This window comes from Hypanus sabinus, chromosome 1 (genome assembly GCF_030144855.1).
Source record: "Hypanus sabinus isolate sHypSab1 chromosome 1, sHypSab1.hap1, whole genome shotgun sequence".
Lineage (NCBI taxonomy): Eukaryota > Metazoa > Chordata > Chondrichthyes > Myliobatiformes > Dasyatidae > Hypanus > Hypanus sabinus.
In genome coordinates, this window is record NC_082706.1 from 168,130,997 (window position 1) to 168,151,964 (window position 20,968).

Sequence of the window (20,968 nt, forward strand, 5' to 3'; positions counted from 1 at the left end):
GTCCTGGGCAGCCTCCAGCCACCATGTGCCAGCTACCCCTCATGACCGTGGAAGCTCAACAGCCAAGTCAGCAATGCATGGTCTGCGCAAAGAAAGAACTGTCAGCAGAAGAGGTAGGGGCAGGAGTGGCAGAGGACCTGGACCGGCGGGTGACACGATAGTTCTGTTCAGGGTGTGGCTGAAGAACGCCACAAAGCATTCTTCTTGGTCCCCCTCCTGTGACAGCACTGCACCGAGCCCTCCATTGCTGGCGTCTGTGTCAACAATGAAGGGGTGTGCTGGACCAGGATACACCAGCACCAGGTGATCACAGCTCGGAGCTGGTGGAAGGCAGCAGTTCAGGTGTTGGCTCTGGCAAAGGACCCTTCCTTCTCCGTGAGCTGGTGCAGAAGATTGGCAATGCTGGCGGCCCTTAATAAACTGGCAGTAATACGATGCCAGCCTCAGGAAGGTGCGAAGCTAGGAGACACTTGCCGGTGGGGGGGGGGTAGCCACTCTATGACCGCCAACATCTTCTTGGGGGGGGGGGTCTGTCGCCATTCCTTCCGCACTCACCACATGCCCCAGGAGCTTTGTCTGGCAGCACAGCAGGCAGATTTTGATGCAGGTTCACCTGGTGGATGGCAACAAAGACCGCTTCCGGGTTCTTCAGAGCATCGTCAAAAACAGAGGTGCGCACCAGGAGATCGCCCAATAGATGACACACTCCGCGGAATGTGAGCCAACACCCATCAGTCTGTCGAATGTGGCCGCGTCGTTACACAGGCCAAACAACATTACCCGGAAGTGTCACAGCCCTTCACCAATGGTGAAGGCAGTCTTGGGCCAGGCCTCTGGGGCCAGTCCGACCTGCCCGTAGTCAGGGCAGTGATTGAGAGAGCTGAGTAAGGTCAGACCCACGGTACAATCTAGGATATCAACAATTCGGGGCAGCGGGTAGGAGTCCTTCTGGGTCACGGCATTGAGACGGCAGTAGTCTATGCAGAACCGCCACAACTCATCTTTCTTCATGACAAACACTGCTAGGGCTGTCCACGGGCTGTTGGAAGATGGCAGCCTCTGCTATCTCTTTGATCTGCAGTTCCGCTGCCTGGCATTTGATGAGGGTCAGGCGATGGGGCCGCAGGTGAATGGGGCAGGCGTCTCTGGTGTTAATTTGGTGTTGGAACAGCCCTGTGCGACTGCAGTCCTTGTCCTTGGCTGCCAAGATATCGAGTTGCTGGCCCAGGAGCAGGAGGTCTTTCAGCCACCGCCACTGGTCCTGATCCAAACCCTCGCTGCTCCACTGGCATGTCTCCTCAATGGTCTCACTGGTGGGCGACACAGTATTGCTACCGATGTTGTCACGCTGATGCACCACACACGCTCTACCGAAGCAGTTGCTGATTACAGGGTGGTGAATTTGTGGAATTTGTTTCCACAGTCAGCTGCGGAAGCCAGGTTGTTGGGTGTATTTAAGGCTGAGCTTGATATGTTCTTGATTGGACTCGGCATCAAAGGATGCAGGGAGAAAGATGGGAAGTGGGACAGGGGCGGGGAGAAAAGGATCAGCTCTGATTGAATAATGGAGCAGGCTGAATGGGCCAAATGGCCTAATTCTGCTCCTATGTCCTATGTCTTAGGACATGGTGAGGTGGCCAGCAATGGTGTGCTTTGCCCCGCCACAGGTTCAGTGTGATGTGCTTCATTGCTTTGGGCCACGGTGGGGTGTGCAGCATAGTGGAGGGCCACTGTTAGACCGCATGTGGTTATTGCTTCACCCTCCCTGTCCACTTCCTGGAGCTGCTCTGCTGGAGAGCCGCAGCATCAGTGCTGAGGCAGTGCCGACTTTGCACAGGCCCCCAGTGGGTCAGTAAGTCCCGGCCAGTGGTACAGGAGACCTGGATGTCAGCTAGCCACACCTCGGTCCTCCACTGAGTTGCGCAACCACCTCTTCCGTCTCATCACCACACAGTCACAGGTGTCCGTAGACAGCTGTACCACCATCATTGTCCATCCAGACAAGGATGGCAGGTTCGTGTAGGGGAGGACGACTAGATGGATGATGATGGTGGTTCACCCTGAGTCCACCAACATACGTCCCTCCATGTATAAGCCTTGATCTTCACGTAAGCGGGGAGGTGACAATGCAAGGATACCATTGGAGGTCACAGTCAGCGCTTCCCTCATAACGTGGCCTGCCCTGCATTTCCCGGTGGCTGCACAGGGCTGTGGCATGGCGCTGGTGTGAGGGATTTCCGGGCCATGTGGCCTGCGCCACCACACTAATAGCCGAGATCGGTCCATGGCATGGGGAGCTGGTTGAACCTGTCCCATGGGCTCCTCCTCATGACTCCCTTCCTCCACCTTGGCAACGCAGGTTTGGACTCGCAGTTAGCAGGGTGATCCTGGGATGCTGTGGGGGGGGGGGGGGGGGGCTAAAATTAGCTCTGCCCTCTCCGCCTCTGCCAGCATTGATGGTGATGTTTGGCAAGTGTACAGCCAAAGGCACTCCGCCATCAGCCCCTTTACATGGAGGACATGGGAGGGATCTGGTATCTATGCTGAGCACAGTGATAGAGATCTTCAGTGAATGCTACCAAGCTTTCTCCCACCTACTGCCCAGTTCTTCGCTCAGCATCTCCTCCAATGGTCTCTGCTCAAAACGCTGCAGTGCTACTATGAGGGCCCTGTAGTCACGCTGCACAGCTGGACCCACAGGGCATCCCCTTCCAGCACCCGGCCAAGGGGCACCACTGTCTTGGTGGGGCTCCACACATCGTGCCATGTTTAACTTGCACCAGGTGTGTCCCTAAGCAGCCAGTACCACTGCATCTGGAGGGCTTCAGGGTGGAGCTTGTGGCATTTATTACTGGGGCCTATTGGTCTTCCTCCTTCTCTGGCAGCATTGAAGGTGCCCACTGCATTGCTCAACCTCCCATGGTTATGACATTTTGGGCTCCCCAGTGCGAGCTGCGATGGAGGCAGGTGATGCGTTCCACTGAGTACCCTGGGTTGGGGAGCTTGGATACGCTCACCCCATTGGGATTCCCTGGGAAGGCATAATGTTCTATTCCCAGGTTTTCCCTCTGGGTCGGCATCCCATCTTCAGAAGCCCAGCCCAGATATGTGGGTCAGGCATTCTGCTTGGTCCCTTATTTCCTGGGTCTTAAGGTACTCCATCCAACTTCGTATCTCTTCAATTTCCCCATGCATTTCTAATCCCATTCCTGACCACATTGTGGTGAGCATTCGGTCTAAGATGACCAACGAGAAAAGCCCATTTAACTCAACTACTGAATTTATTGTGAGAAGTACAATAAGACGGAGTGCAATAGCTCAGTGACAACTAACTCAGTCACACTCAGACAGGTCGCTGATTATTGCACACCTCAGTTACAGTCAGGGTAGCTCACAAACATACAAACGAACAACTGTATAACTCAAGCTAAAATGTAACATAAATGAACTTGAACAGCTCACCATAATTTGCACACCACAAACATAATTTAAAACAAGAACAATAAATAGCACTGACTGCTAGGAATGCTGGGGGGAGCTGTCGACCACACCCAGGAAGCACCACAAAAAGTTACAAATATGAAAATATGAAAAACTAAATAAATAAATAGACAAACAAACAAATAGATAGTTAAATAATGCAAAAGCGGAATAGCAAAGTAGTGTTCACTGGTTCATGGATAGTTCAGAAATATAACAGCAGAGGAGAAGAAGCTGTTCCTAAAACATAGATTGTGGGGCTTCAGGCTTCTTAATCTCCTCTCCAGTTGTTATATTGAGAAGATGGCATGTCCCAGGTGGTGAAGATCCCTAATGAAGAACGGCGCCTTCTTGAAGCACTGCCCTTTGAAGTTGTCCTCACTGTTTGGGATCTGGACTTCTTATAGGGTTCTGGATCACTGTCCTTGAACAACAGAGGTCTAGCCCTCAGAACTGTGAATCTCACAGTCCATCCACAGCATCTGACCATACCTTCATGGTCCTCACCACTGCTGGGGTCCTCAGACTCTGCCTGTATGCCGGGAGCAGAAGTACAGCCAAACAATTGAACTTGCCCAAGTTTGGGTGCTGGATGGCACGTTAAATGTTCTTGATGGAGGTGTAACAATGATCAAGTGCTGGTTCCTCTCCTTCCACAGGTGATATGTTAGTGTCGGACACTTTAAGATGGTTGTAGTCCATCACAATGACTGGGAAAGCATTAGAGTGTGCTGATTCATGACTGTTGATCATGGTGCTTAGCTCCTCCTACGCCAACCTGACGTTTACCAGTAGTGGTATGTACACTGCAAACAGGACCATGATGGAGAACTCCCTCCCTTAGCTTGATATTTGATTGCCAGAGGTTTCAGATCAGGTAAACAGGACTAAGTCAAGACTGCCACGTGTGTGGACTACATTTCCTGAGACAATGGAGACAACAGAGGTGTGGTCTTCATTTCCCTGATCACTGTCACATCCAATTATCCTCATCAAATGTGTGGTTCCACTACACAGTCCTGGGTTACGTTCTTTCACCCCAAGCGGTAACCATAGACCCTCTGCCTCTATCATCTTCCAAGATGCCAATGTTAATATTTCACTTCCCTGATTCTGGTGTTTTCAGTCTTGCTCCTTTGTTGTTCTGTACAGGAGTCTGAAGACCCACATTCAATGTTTTAGGGACAGCTGCTTTCCCTCTGCCATCAGATTTCTGAATGATCCCTGAACACTAACATGCTATTCCTCTTCATGTGATGGAAAGCATCTTCCCTGGATTCTGATGAATCTTGGTTGCACCCCCTCTAAAGCAAATATATCTCTCCTTATTAAAGGAGACCCCTTAAAACTGCATTCCAATATTCTACTGATCTGGAAGTTGGTTGCAGTTGGTTGATTAACTGTTTATATCAAATTATTAATTGCTTACTTCTACTTTCCTATGTTTTGGCTCTGGTTATATCATGTGGTGTAGTGAGCCATAGAGAAACCAACCCATAAACTCTTCCAATGTTTCCTTAAATATGTACGAATTGTTTGAATTCATAAAACATAGTATATCAAGAATTTATACATAGTCATACCTATTTCAGACTTGGGCTGTGGTATTTGTAAGCTTAACCTATGCTCTAAATATTTGAAAGAAATTCTGAATCTATATTACTATTTTCCCAATTGTTAAAAATTTATTTCTTTCTCTCTGGTTTTGAACAGGATCTAGCTGAACTTCTCTTCATCAAGTGTGCCTTTCTGAAAGATGAACATTAGTTTATATATATTTTTAAAAATTTTAGTCCTTGTACATCATCAGCTTTCCTTTCAATAGACAATAGGGGCAGAAGTAGACCATTCGGCCCTTCGAGCCTGCACCACCATTCTGAGATCATGGCTGATCATCTACTATCAATACCCGGTTCCTGCCTTGTCCCCATATCCCTTGATTCCCCTATCCATAAGATACCTATCTAGCTCCTTGAAAGCATCCGGAGAATTGGCCTCCGCTGCCTTCCGAGGCAGTGCATTCCACACCTCCACAACTCTCTGGGAGAAGTAGTTTTTTCTTAACTCTGTCCTAAATGACCTACCCCTTATTCTCAAACCATGCCCTCTGGTACTGGACTCTCCCAGCATCTGGAACATATTTCCTGTCTCTATCTTGTCCAATCCCTTAATAATCTTATATGCTGCAATCAGATCCCCTCTCAATCTCCTTAATTCAAGCGTGTACAAGCCCAGTCTCTCTAACCTCTCTGCGTAAGACAGTCCGAACATCCCAGGAATTAACCTCGTGAATCTACGCTGCACTTACTCTACAGCCAGGATGTCCTTCCTTAACCCTGGAGACCAAAGCTGTACACAATACTCCAGGTGTGGTCTCACCAGGGCCCTGTACAACTGCAAAAGGATTTCCTTGCTTTTGTACTCAATTCCCTTTGTAATAAAGGCCAACATTCCATAAGCCTTCTTCACTGCCTGCTGCACTTGCTCATTCACCTTCAGTGACTGATGAACAAGGACTCCTAGATCTCTTTGTATTTCTCCCTTACCTAACTCTACACCATTCAGATAATAATCTGCCTTCCTGCTCTTACTCCCAAAGTGGATAACCTCACACTTATTCACATTAAACGTCATCTGCCAAGTATCTGCCCACTCACTCAGCCTATCCAAGTCACCCTGAATTCTCCTAACATCCTCATCACATGTCACACTGCCACCCAGCTTAGTTTCATCAGCAAACTTGCTGATGTTATTCCCGATGCCTTCATCTAAATCGTTGATGTAAATCATAAACCGCTGTGGTCCCAATACCGAGCCCTGTGGCACCCCACTAGTCACCACCTGCCATTCTGAGAAACACCCATTCACCATTACCCTTTGCTTTCTATCTACCAACCAGTTTTCTATCCATGTCAATGTCTTCCCCCCAATGCCACGAGCTCTGATTTTACCCACCAATCTCCTATGTGGGACCTTATCAAATGCCTTCTGAAAATCGAGGTACACTACATCCACTGGATCTCCCTCGTCTAACTTCCAGGTTACATCCTCGAAAAACTCCAATAGATTGGTCAAGCATGATTTGCCCTTGGTAAATCCATGCTGGCTCAGCCCAGTCCTATCACTGCTATCCAGATATGCCACTATTTCATCTTTAATAATGGACTACTGATGTTAGGCTGACAGGATGATAGTTCTCTGTTTTCTCCCTCCTTCCTTTCTTAAAAAGTGGGATAACATTAGCCATTCTCCAATCCTCAGGAACTGATCCTGAATCTAAGGAACATTGGAAAATGATTACCAATGCATCCGCAATTTCCAGAGCCACCTCCTTTAGTACCCTAGGATGCAGACCATCTGGACCTGGGGATTTGTCAGCTTTCAGTCCCATCAGTCTACTTATTGTCAATCTGTTTCATTTCCTCTGTTAACCTATGTCCTTGGCCCATCCATACATCTGGGAGATTGCTTGTGTCTTCCCTAGTGAAGACAGTAGTTATTAAATTCTTTTGCCATTTCTCTGTTTCCCATAACAATTTCACCCAATTCATTCTTCAAGGGCCCAACATTGTTCTTAACTATCTTCTTTCTCTTCACATACCTAAAAAAGCTTTTGCTATCCTCCTTTATATTCCTGGCTAGCTTGCGTTCATACCTGATTTTTTTTCCCCATATTGCCTTTTTAGTTAAGTTCTGTTCCTTAAAAATTTCCCAATCATCTGTCCTTCCACTCATCTTAGCTCCATCATACTTCCTTTTTTTTAATGCTATGCAATCTCTGACTTCCTTTGTCAACCACTGTGGCCCCTTCCCCCCTTTGAATCCTTCCTTCTCCGGGGGATGAACTTTCCTTTCCGGAAAGCTGATGGCATCCATGGTCAAAAAAATTTTTAAGCAAGTGTAGCAACTTTTCACAGAGACATTAAAAACTACCACTTGCTAGTTAAATGTAGTACTTGGCATCAGAAAGTTTGTTGTCTAGTATTATCCAAAATTCATCCCTGAGTTACTTCAGTACAGTAACAGCACTGGAATGTTGGCAACTGCCTAAAGAAGTGAAAACCTTTCACTGCCTGGCTTCTCAGTAAAAACAATACCTATCCTCCCAGTTACATCTCTATTTATATCGTGTCTTAAAACACTCGGAAATGTATAGGAGGAGTCATTGATAATGCTGGCAAAATTCAACAGGTCAGGCTGCTTCTCTGGACAGGAGTAAACAGTTGACATTTTGAGTCGAGACCCTTAATCAGATGCTGCCTGACCTGCTGAATTCCTCTAGCATTTTGTGGGAGTTACTCTGGATTTCCAGCATCTGCAAAGACTCTTACATTTCTTGAGAGTGCTGTTAAAAAAGTTACCTACCAATAAATAGCTAGCTCACTCATGCTCAACTTGGATCATGCCAGGAAAACTTGGTCCCAGACATCATTGTTTCCTGGAAACAACAACAAGGATTACAGAGTGTGGTGAACTATGTGCCTGTCTGGACACGCCCCCTGCTGACTGCTCCTGTGGCTCCTCCCACAGGCCCCTGTATAAAGGCGATCTGAGGCCTGACGCTCGGCCTCAGTCTCCAGGACATAGTATGATAGACACTCACTCCTGGTTCCTTCTTCCAGTCAATAAAAGCCGATATCTCGCCTTACGTCTCAGTGTGAGTTATTGATGGTGCATCAATTTTATTGACTGGAAGTTTTAAAACATGGAAACCGTTTTGCGTCCGGACCGGTTGGATTTGGACCCTCAAGACCCTGACGCAGCTCTCGCTTTTGAACACTGGCTTGCCTGCTTCCAATCGTACTTGGAGGAGGTTCGTGCAACTGAACCCGCCGTTCTGCACAGAATTCTACTCTCGAGGGTCACCCCCAAAGTTTACTCCATTATCCGGGACCTGCCGACCTACGATGGGGCACTGGATGCCCTCAAAAGACAGTACCTGCGGCCGGTGAACACCGTCTACGCAAGACATCGTTTAGCTACCCGGCAACAGCGGCCTGGCGAATCGTGCGCTGAGTTTCTCCGAGCACTACAGACGCTCGTCCGACCTTGTGACTGCAAGATGCTCGTGGCAGAACAACATGCGGAGCTGCTGATGCGAGACGCCTTTGTGACGGGACTGAGGTCAGTGTACATGCGCCAGCGACTGCTGGAAAATGCCGACCTTACCTTACGCTCGGCGATAGAGACGGCCAACGCTCTAGAAGCTGCTTTGCTTAATGCTGACGCGCGATTCCCCGCCGGTTCCGTGGACACCTCAGACCCCGCCACCGCCGGCTCCCGGGAGCGAACTCGCCAACACCGCTGCCAGTCGCGATTCCACGAGCTCCCTGAACCCGACCACGGCGGTGGCCCGTCAGATGCCTGTGCTTTGTTCTTTCTGTGGCCATAAAAAACACCCTCGACAACACTGTCCAGCGCGAGAAGTGACCTGCTCCAGCTGCAGAAAGCGGGGCCACTTCGCCAAGGTCTGTAAGTCTCAACCTCCTGCGGAGTGGGCGGCCATCTTTGTTGACGTCAGCACGCCCCGCCCCCGACCCTCCGATGCTGACCAGGTACCCCAGATGTGAGCGGCCATCTTTGTCGACGTCAGCATGCCCCGCCCCCGGCCCTCCGATGCTGACCGGGCACCCCGACGGCGATTCAACTCTGGCCACTGTGACCCTCGACCAAAGCGCCCCACACCAGCTTGCAAGGTCCATGATGGACATCCGGGTGGAGGGGCACAGGACTAGATGCCTGTTTGACACGGGCAGCACTGGGAGTTTTATTCACCCGGACACAGTGCAACGCTGCGGACTTGCAACGCGGCCGGTAAGTAAGAGGTTCCATTTGGCTTCTGGGTCGCAGTCCACAGACATCCGGGCGGGTTGTGTAGCGACTTTGGTGGTGCAAGGCACAGAATATCGGAACTTTGAGCTCCTGGTCATGCCTAATCTGTGCGCACCTGTGCTATTGGGGCTGGACTTACAGAGCCATCTCGAAAGTGTGACTATGGTATACGACGGGCCCCTCCCACCGCTTACTGTCCGGAATCCTCAGTTTTGTGGGACTTCTTCACATACCCCGCTACTGACCACACACACACATGGGCACACACATCCCATCCAGAACCAGGCCGACAGCTGCGCTACCGACACCACTTGCAGCCTCTCCACTCTCAAGGTCCCTCCCCCACCGCTGTTCGCCAACCTGACCCCCGACTGTAAACCTTTGGCAACCAAAAGCAGGAGGTACAGCGCGGGGGACAGGGCCTTCATTCAGTCGGAGGTGCAGCGGCTGCTCAGGGAGGGGATCATTGAGCCAAGCTCAAGCCCTTGGAGGGCCCAGGTGGTTGTTGTTCAGACTGGGCAGAAAAATAGGATGGTGGTGGACTATAGTCAAACCATCAATAGGTTTACGCAGCTTGATGCGTACCCCCTACCCCGCATCGCGGATATGGTCAACCAGATTGCTCAGTACAAGCTGTACTCGACAATAGATCTGAAATCCGCTTATCACCAGCTCCCCATCTGCCCAGAGAACCGCCCCTACACAGCCTTCGAGGCGGGCGGTAGGCTCTATCACTTCCTGCGCGTCCCTTTCGGTGTCACGAATGGTGTCTCTGTCTTCCAGAGGGAAATGGACCGGATGGTGGACCAGTACCAACTGCAGGCCACATTTCCCTATCTGGATAACATCACCATCTGTGGTCACGACAGGCCAGATCACGACGCCAACCTCCAACGATTTCTCCAAGTGGCCGCAGCTCTGAACCTTACTTATAACAGGGACAAGTGTGTGTTTGGAACCACCCGCCTTGCTATACTTGGGTATGTCGTGGAAAATGTGGTTATTGGCCCTGATCCCGAACGTTTGCGCCCCCTGTTAGAACTCCCTCTTCCCACCACTCTCAAGGCCCTCAGACGGTGCCTGGGTTTTTTTTTCCTATTACGCCCAATGGGTCCCCCATTACGCAGACAAGGCTACCTCGTTTCCCCTCTCTGCTGAGGCCCGCGCGGCCTTCAGCTGCATTAAAGCGGACATTGCCAAAGCTACGATGCATGCGGTGGACGAGACCGCTCCCTTCCAAGTGGAGTGTGATGCCTCCGATTTCGCTCTGGCTGCTACCCTCAATCAGGAAGGCAGACCAGTAGCATTCTTTTCTCGCACCCTCCAAGGCTCCGAAATTCGGCACTCCGCGGTGGAGAAAGAAGCCCAGGCCATAGTGGAGGTTGTAAGGCACTGGAGGCACTATCTTGCTGGCAAAAGGTTCACCTTGCTGACCGACCAGCGCTCAGTTGCGTTCCTGTTCAGCAACCAACAGCGGGACAAAATCAAAAATGATAAGATTTTGCGGTGGAGGATAGAACTCTCCACCTACACCTATGATATCCTGTACCGGCCTGGCAGACTCAATGAGCCCCCTGATGCCCTATCCCGGGGAACATGTGCTAGCACACAGCTCGACCAGCTGTACACCCTTCATGCACAACTTTGCCATCCGGGGGTCACCCGATTTTACCATTTTGTGAAAGCTCGGAACCTGCCATACTCCCTGGAGGACATCAGGACGATGACCAGGGACTGCCAAATTTGCGCTGAGTGCAAACCGCACTTCTACCGTCCTGACACAGCACAACTTGTCAAGGCCACCCGCCCTTTTGAACGACTGAGTGTTGACTTTAAGGGCCCCCTTCCCTCCACTGACCGCAACGTCTATTTTCTCAGTGTTATCGACGAGTACACACGGTTCCCCTTTGCCATCCCCTGCCCCGACACCACTGCCACGTCCATCATGAAAGCCCTGCACCAGCTCTTCACTCTGTTCGGGTATCCCTGCTATATCCACAGTGATAGAGGGTCCTCCTTTATGAGTGAGGAGCTGCGCCAGTACTTGCTAGCTAGAGGCATTGCTACCAGTCGGACCACGAGTTATAATCCCCGGGGTAATGGCCAGGTGGAGCGGGAGAATGCCACAGTGTGGAAGGCCACACTTTTAGCCCTTAAGTCAAAAGGGTTGCCGGTCTCTCGATGGCAGGAGGTCCTCCCTGAGGCACTGCACTCTATCCGCTCTCTGTTATGTACGTCCACCAATGCCACCCCTCACGAACGCCTATTCTCTTTTCCCAGGAAGTCTGTCACTGGGACCACCCTACCAGTTTGGCTGATGTCCCTGGGGCCAGTGCTGCTCCGGAAACATGTGAGGAGCAATAAATACTCCCCGCTGGTAGAGAGGGTTCACCTTCTACATGCAAACCCCCAGTATGCTTACTTGGTCTTACCTGATGGGCGGGAGGACACGGTCTCCATCCGCGACCTGGCACCCGCAGGTGCAGCAGACCACTACCCTGAAGGCTCTCCGGTAACCATGAACCCTGCACCAGAGGTGACACCGTGCTCACCACGCCCTACACAGACTCCTCACGACTCTTGTATACCGGGCGTTTCGTACGCATTTATACCAGGCGCCTCGCACATGTGTGAGGGATCACCGGCGCCTAGTGGGCAAGAACAAGCGCAACCTCCGTCCCCTGTGCAATCACCAATGTCGCCGGCATCCATGCGATCACAGCCGGTGCTACGTAGATCGCAGCGACAGATTCGACCACCTGATAGACTTGACTTATAAGAAACTTCGCCACATGGGGACTCTTTCAAACAAAGGGGGGGTGAATGTGGTGAACTATGTGCCTGTCTGGACACACCCCCTGCTGACTGCTCCTGTGGCTCCTCCCACAGGCCCCTGTATAAAGGCGATCTGAGGCCTGATGCTCGGCCTCAGTCTCCAGGACATAGTATGATAGACACTCACTCCTGGTTCCTTCTTCCAGTCAATAAAAGCCGATATCTCGCCTTACGTCTCAGTGTGAGTTATTGATGGTGCATCACAGAGATAAGATGTGCATGCTGCCCAAGGTATCAATGCAGCATTTGATTGAGTGTGCTATTGGTGAGTTCTAATGAAGTGTTTTGAAATAAGACACAGTACCTGCCCAAAACTGAGTCTCGACCCAGCAGGCAGTTGTGGCAGGATTTACACAGTATAAATCATTACAAAATGAAGCTAGGCAACCATTGCTGACAACAACAGTTCATACCCAAAGAGTATAACTCATCCTATGCACGGTTTCTTTCCTGGGTTGCAATCTTCCAACCCAAGGCAAAACCGTGGACTCAGAGAAGCCATTGTTGAATTGCCCTGACTGCACTCCCTCATTCAGACAGCTACAGCACTTCTTGGGCTTCTCCAACTTCTGTCGTGGTTCATCAGAAACTACAGCCAAATCGCTGCTCCTCTCATCTCCTTCACCAGTCACCTACCTCATGGATAACCTGATCTGCTGCCGTGGGCCACACTTTTGAGGAGCTTAAGAGTCTCTCACCAATGCTACCATTCTCTGCCATCCCAACCCTTCTGGACCTTTTGTGGTAGAGATGGACACAGCTGAAGCAGGTGCCAGGGTCATCATTTCTCAGTGAAGACCAGATGCGAAGACACACATTTGTGCCTTCTTCTCACACAAGTTCAAATCTACACAGTGTCATTATGGAGTAGGAGACAAGGAGCTACTTGCCATAAAATGGCCCTTGGAGAAAAGGAGACATTCCTGGTGGGAAACACCGAACACTTACTGATCTGGACTGAACTCCAGAACTTCATACCCATTCAACAGACTTGTCAACTCAACCCACATCAGGTTCACTGGACCCTCTTCTTCAAGCAATTTAATTTCACTACCTTCTACTGACATGTCTCCAAGAACACTAAGGTGGACACCCTGTTCCAACAGTTCAACCTAACTGAAATGGAGATTGTCCATCAGCCCATCCTTCTATCCTTCCAGATCTTTGCCCCTTTTGCCTGGGACCTTGAGAACCAGATTCAACAGGTTCCAGAGCATGAGCCTGCTCTGGCCGACACCTGACAACTGCATGTATGTGCCAGTGACCGTGCACTCTTAAGCCGCCTCCTCACCCCTCTCTGGCCATCCAGGCACATAACAGACTTCTGATTTTCAGTGATGTTGGATCTGGTGGCCCACCATGATCACAGATGTAAATTAATTCATTGCTGCCTGTGCTCAATGTGCCCAGTCCAATTCCTCTAACCAGCTACCTTTTGGGCTTGTGCTGCCCTGCCAGTCCCTCAGCACCTGTGCGTCCACATTGCCATGGGTTTCATCACGGTCTACCACCTTCCAATGAGGGTAAATGATATGGACCAGGTCTCCAAGGTATTGACTTCATTGATCTCTCCAAATTCGCCTCCCACTTCTGGTGAGCCTTCTGCTCCACCCCCCCTCCGAACCTCAGTGAGTTTGTCCTCTGGCTCTCATTCACAAACCAATGGACAGTCAGAAAGAACTAGTCAGCAAGTGGTGAATTTTCTGTGATAAACCGCCACCTCTAGCCCTTCCACATGGAAAAAGTATCTGCTGATGTCCAAGCTGTCCCAAAAACTACACACCTCCTCTGCCGCAGGTATATCACCCTTTGAAGTGTTTCAGTGCTACCAATCCCCATTGATTCCTGTGTAGGAGCTGACAGTGGAGGTCCCATCTGCCAGGGCCACAAGGTACTGGTCCCTATGTATTACAATTAACCAGAATCCACTGTTGTTATCAACAGAGGAATTCATCCAGTATATATACTGCCATGTTCTTTTGATTGACTGTAAATAAACAAAATCAGCACAGACACTTAGTGTGGATAATGGATTGTCTGGTTAATTGGGCCATTAGAACAGCCTTTGATGACTGCATCCTCCAAATCTTCATTTTCATTGTAAAATTCAAGATGACCGTAGATAGCTTCAAATTCTTCATTGTTCCTAACTTGTTGAGGTAGGACAATTTTTTTCATTTTCACTTCTGGCCATTTCGGACATCTCCAAGACTAAATGAATTAAGCCACCGTGAGCAGAAGTTCTGAAACATCTTACTGCTCATTTCTCACCAACTATCATTGACAAAAATCATTGTTCCTTGAACACGAGCACACACAGCTAGCTAACACTATCTCAAAACCGTTCACTCTGAGTATGTCTAAGTGCATGCGACTAATGCTAGTTAGAAACTGTTCAGCCACAATCTCTTGTCATAATTAAGTGGCATAGTGTCCCAATTTGTTTTTGCTCTTTAAGAGTTGTCCCAAAAGAGCAACTGTCCGGATAGCCCAATTAACCAGAATCTGTATAAAATTATGAGATGTATAGATAGGATAGACAACCAACAACAGTTCCTCAGATTAGAAATGTGAAGTACCAGATGAAATATATTTAAGGTAGCAGTGTGGGGGGGGGGGGTGGTGTTGTTCAAATAGATGTGCTGGATAAGAATTTTTAAACAGAGAATGGGACAGGCTGCAAGGGGTAGTGGCGGGACAGGAACCAGGTATGATAATGGCTTTTAAGAGGCTGTTAGATAGACACATCCTTCAAGAGGACCATAACCTTATGGTTGGGAGGCTTTTGTGCCTCAATGACCCAGAGAGATATGTTGGCTGGTCTCAGAGCTTTTTGCTTTGGCTTTTGGTAGGGTCATCCATACCAAACAGGTCAAAGAGTAGTGGCTATCCTAAGAGCTGTCCTCTAGTTATGGGGTTCAGGTTATGGGGTTCAGCTCAGAGCTAACAACCCTGACTGGTAGAACAAAGTTGTTAAGGACACAGCAATGAAGAATCCTTCTACACTTTTGTGCCACAGTATTCCTGAGTCTCCACCATGGACTCGCATGACTGACAGTAGTGAAAACTGAGAGGAAGATACTGAGACAATGAACCCTGTCACAGCCAGAAAAGGAGGACCTTCATTGATGGTCTAAACACCAGCAGCGTAACAGGCACTAAAAAGGAAAATAAGTGAGACAGCTGAATGTAAATGAATGGAGGGATATGGAGCATGTGTAGGCAGAACTAGGCATTTTATTTGATGCAGACAATGTGTGCCGAAAGGTTTGTATCTGTGTCGTCCTGTTCTAGATAACCTACATATTTTTTTTCTGAAACAGCAATCTTACTTGGAATACTGCGCTCAGTTCTGGTCACCTCACTACAGGAAGGACATGGAAACCAAAGAAAGGGTGCAGAGGAGATTTACAAGAATGTTGCCTGGATTGGGAAGCATGCCTTATGAAAATAGGTTGAGTGAACTCGGCCTTTTCTCCTTGGAGTGATGGAGGATGAGAGGTGACCTGGTAGAGGTATACAAGATAATGAGAGGCATTGATCTTGTACATAGTCAGAGGCTTTTTCCCAGGGCTGAAATGGCTAGCACGAGAAGGCACAGTTTTAAGGTGCTTGGAAGCAGGTACAGAGGAGATATCAGGGGAGATATCAGTATTTTACGCAGAGAGTGGTGAGTGCATAGAATGGGCTGTCGGCAGCAGTGGTGGAGGTGAAAACAATAGGGTCTTTTAAGAGACTCCTGGATGGATACATGGATCTTAGAAAATAGAGGCAATGGGTAACCCTAGGTAATTCTAAAGTAAGGACATGTTTGGCACAGCTTTGTGGGCCGAAGGACCCGTATTGTGCTGTAGGTTTTCTATGTTAGTGATAGAGCTGTTCCACGGAGGCATATGCTCAATTCCTGTAATTTCTTAAAGGAAATTTGTTCCATGGACAAGTGGTTCTGCACTCAGAAGTCATACATTTTCAATAACAATGAGAGGAAGCAAGAGAATTTTATGAATGCTGTGAATTCAGAGAGGTCAGTAGAAGCAGATTGATGTGTGTCTTTCTAAAGGGAAATGAATACATACTTGAAAATGTAAAAATGTGGACTGAGCTGTTAAGGAGATTACACAGGTATAGTACACAGTCCCGTCTCCCACATGAGTAACTCATACAATCCATCTCAGTCACAGAAAATGGAGGAGTGCAGTCATCTGCTTGGCCAATGAGACAGCTTGATGATTTTGTGGATGGTCATCAAAATCTTCTGGGTAACACACCCAAAATGTTGAAGTCAAGCATCAATGGAGGGGATGATAAGCCTCGGCCTGAATTATTGACTGTTTATTTCTCTCCATCGATGCTGCTTGACTTGCTGAGTTCCACCAGCATTTGTGTGCGCTGCTCAAGATATACAGCATCTGCAAAGCTGCTTGTGTTTTAAGCCATTTGGGCGCAATGTTTAGCGTGACATGTTCTCTGGGGATCAATAAATTAATCTAGGCCTTTTATTGTTTGACACTGAAATGTAAATCTTGAATTACATCACAATATTTCTGCAAAGACTTCAAGGATAAGGAACCTGTTGGCATTTTCCCTTGTTTTAGCTGAGACTTCAGAATACTGCAGACTGTATTGGATTCAACAAATAGATTTCACAACGTATGTCATTGACATTAATCCTGATTCAGATTCAGAATAGTCTATCGGTATATATGTGATTGAACTGTATTTGAAGAACAAAGAACCAGCAGTAAAACCCAGTGTAATAGCTATAAGTAAGGATTAACAAATAAAAATGTTTTACTCTTAAGTTTCCCAGTTACTTAATTTTACCCAAGGTGCCAAGGAGAGCGGGAAAAGTTTAAAAAGAAAACCGCGTATCCAACGGAGTGAGAGGGCTTTGGTTCAACAGGCTTAGGTGGTAACGGTAGGTTTACCTGTGTTAATTGCGGAAAGGAAGTATGTGTGTGAGGCCGGTGTTCTGTGCTCGGTGTCAGATGTGGGAAGTCCTGGAGTTACTCCCAGCCTCCCGGACGGCCATATCTGTTGCCAGCGTGTCGAGCTGCAACTCCTAAGGGACCGTGTTAGGGAACTGGGGATGCAGCTCGATGACCTTTGTCTAGTCAGGGAGAGTGAGAAGGTGATAGAAAAGAGTTATAGGGAAGTGGTCACACCAGGGCCATGGGAGACAGACAAGTGGGTAACAGTCAGGAGGGGGAAGGGGAAGAGTCAAGTACTAGAGGGTATCCCTGTGGCTATCCCCCTGAACAATAAGTACTCCTGTTTGAATACTGTTGGGGAGGAGACAGCCTACCTGGGGGAAGCAACAGTGGCCATGCCTCTGGCACGGAGTCCAGCACTGTGGCTCAGAAGGGTAGGAAATGGAAGGGAAAGGCAGTAGTGATAGGGGACTCGATAGTTAGGGGGTCAGACAGGTGATTCTGTGGAGGCAGGAAAGAAACTTGGATGGTAGTTTGCCTCCCAGGTGCCAGGATCTGGGATGTTTCAGATCGCATCCACGATATCCTCCAGTTGGAGGGAGAAGAGCCAGAGGTCATGGTACATATTGGTACCAATGACATAGGTAGGAAAAGTGAAGAGGTCCTGGAAACAGACTACAGGGAGTTAGGAAGGAAGTTGAGAAGCAGGACCGCAAAGGTAGTCATCTTGGGATTACTGCCCGTGCCACGAGACAATGAGTATAGGAATAGAATGAGGTGGTTTGCGACCTCCCTTGGGGCATGTGTGACCTATACAAAAAGAACGGGTTGCACTTGAATCCCAGGGGAACCAATATCCTGTCGGGGAGGTTTGCTAAGGCTCCTGGGGAGAGTTTAAACTTGAAATGTTGGGGGGTGGAAACCAAACTGAAGAGACTGGGGAAGAGGTGATTGGCTCACAAATAGAGAAAGCTTGGAGACAGTGTGTGAGGGAGGATAGGCAGGTGATAGAGAAGGGATGCACTCAGACTGAAGGTTTGAGATGTGTCTATTTTAGCACAAGGAGTATTGTGAACAAAGTGGATGAGCTTAGAGTGTCGATCAGTACTTGGAGCTATGATGTGGTGGCCATTACAGAGACTTGGATGGTTCAGGGACAAGGAATAGTTACTTCAAGTGCTGGGTTTTAGATGTTTCAGAAAAGACAGGGAGGAAGGCAAAAGAGGTGCAGGCGTAGTACTGTTGATCAAAGAGAGTGTCACAGCTGCAGAAAAGGTGGATGACATGGACGGATTGTCTACGAAGTCTCTGTGGGTGGAGGTTAGGAACATGAAGGGGTCAATAACGTTACTGAGTGTTTTTTATAGGCCGCCCAATAGAAACAGCGATGTTGAGGAGCAGATAGGGAAACAGATCCTGGAAAAGTGTAATAATAACAAAGTTGTCATGATGGGAGATTTTAATTTCCCAAATATCGACTGGCATCTCCTCAGAGCAAGAGGTTTAGATGGGGTGGAGTTTGATAGGTGTGTTCAGGAAGGTTTCTTGACACAATACATAGATAAGCCTAGAAGGTGAGAGACTGTACTTGATCTGGTATTGGGAAATGAACCTGGTTGGGTGTCAGATTTCTCAGTGGGAGAGCATTTTGGAGATAGTGATCATAATTCTATTTCCTTTACAATAGCATTGTAGAGAGATAGGAACAGACAAGTTAGGAAAGTGCTTAATTGGAGTAAGGGGAATTATGAGGCTATCAGGCAGGATCTTGGAAGATTAAATTGGGAACAGGTGTTCTCAGGGAAAGATACAGAAGAAGTGTGGCAAATGTTCAGGGGATATTTGTGTAGAATTCTGCATAGGTACGTTCCAATGAGACAGGTAAGTTATGGTGGGGTACAGGAACCATGGTGTACAAAGGTTGTAGTAAATCTAGTTAAGAAGAAAAGAAAAGCTTACAAAAGTTTCAGCGAGCTAAGTAATATTAGAGATCTAGAAGATTATAAGGCTAACAGGAAGAAGCTTAAGAAGGAAATTCGGAGAGCCAGAAGGGGCCATGAGAATGCCTTAGTGGGCAGGATTAAGGAAAACCCCAAGGCATTCTACTAGTATGTGAAGAGTAAGAGGATAAGATGTGAAAGAATAGGACCTATCAAGTGTGACAGTAGGGAAGTGTGTATGGAACTGCAGCAAATAGCAGATGTACTTAATGACTACTTTAGTATTCGCTATGGAAAAGGATCGTGGTGATTGCAGTGATCACTTGCAGAAAACTGAAAAGCTTGATCATGTAGATATTAAGAAAGAGGATGTTCTGGAGCTTTTGGAAAGCATCACGTTGGATAAGTTGCCAGGACCGGATGGGATGTACCCCAGCCTATGCGAGGGAGGAGATTGCTGAGCCTCTGGCAATGATCACTGCATCATCAATGAGGACAGGAGAGGTTGCAGAGGATTGGAGAGTTGTGGATGTTGTTCCTTTATTCAAGAAAGGGAGTAGAGATAGCCCAGGAAATTATAGACCAGTGAATCTTAATTTAGTGGTTGAGAAGTTGATGGAGAAGATCCTGAGAGGCAGGATTTATGAACATTTTGAGAGGTATAATATGATTAGGAATAGTCAGCATGACTTTGTCAAGGGCAGGTCGTGCCTTACAAGCCTGATTGAATTTTTTGAGGATGTGACTAAACACATTAATGAAGGAAAAGCAGTAGATGTAGTGTATATGGACTTCAGCAAGGCATTTGATAAGGTACCCCATACAAGGCTTATTGAGAAAGTAAGGATGCATGGGATCCATGGGAACATTGTTTTGTGGATCCAGAAGTGGCTTGTGCACAGAAGGCAAAGAGTGGTTGTAGACAGGTCATATTCTGCACGGAGGTCGGTCACCAGTGGTGTGCCTCAGGGATCTGATCTGGGACCCTTACTCTTTGTGATTTTTATAAATGACCTGGATGAAGAAGTGGAGGGAAGGGTTAGTAAGTTTGTTGATGACAAAAAGGTTGGGGGTGTTGTGGATAGTGTCAGAGGTTACAGCGGGACATTGATAGGATGCAAAACTGAGCTGAGAAGTGGCAGCTGGAGTTCAGCCCAGATAAGCATGAAGTGGTTCATTTTGGTAGGTCAAATATGATAGCAGAATATAATATTAATAGTAAGACTCTTGGCAATGTGAAGGATCAGAGGGATCTTGGGGTCCAGGTCCCTAGGACGTTCAAAGCAGGTGCGCAGGTTGACTCTATTGATAAGAAGGCATACAGTGTAATGGCTTTCATTAATCATGGAATTGAATTTAGGAACCAAGAGGTAATGTTACAACTATATAGGGCCCTGGTCAGACTCCACTTGGAGTACTGTGCTCAGTTCTGGTTGCCTCACTACAGGAAGGATGTGGAAACCATAGAAAGGGTGCAGAGGAGATTTACAAGGATGTTGCCTGGATTGGGGAGCATGCCTTATGAGAATAGGTTGAGTCAACTTGGACTTTTCTCCTTTGAGCGACGGAGGATGAGAGGTGACCTGATAGAGGTGTATAAGATGATGACAGGCATTGATTATGTGGCTAGTCGGAGGCTTTTTCCCAGGGCTGAAATGGCTGCCACAAGAGAGCACAGGTTTAAGGTGCCTGGGAGTAGGTACCGAGGAGATGTCAGGGGTTAAGATTTTTACAAAGAGAGTGGTGTGTGTGTGGAATGGGCTGCTGGCAATGGTGGTGGAGTCGGATATCATAATGTTTTTTAAGGGACTTTTGGATAGGTACATGGAGATTAGAAAAATAGAGGGCTATGAGTAAGCCTAGAAATTTCTAAGGTAGGGAAATATTCGGCACAACTTTGTGGGCCGAAGGGCCTGTAGGTTTCTATGTTTCTATGAGATGTTGAAAATT

General features: G+C 48.1%; 1 protein-coding gene across 1 annotated transcript in view; it reads right to left on the reverse strand.

Moving 5' to 3' along the window:
- Window positions 1–997: 997 nt before the first annotated feature.
- The window catches only part of LOC132406363 (uncharacterized), a gene marked incomplete at its 5' end in the record, with an annotated part of 30,097 nt that continues 10,126 nt past the window's right edge, over window positions 998–20,968 (reverse strand). The window contains one exon of the mRNA XM_059991961.1: window positions 998–1,365. Coding sequence (XP_059847944.1) covers window positions 998–1,365 — 368 coding nt within the window. The remainder of the gene's footprint in view (window positions 1,366–20,968) is intronic.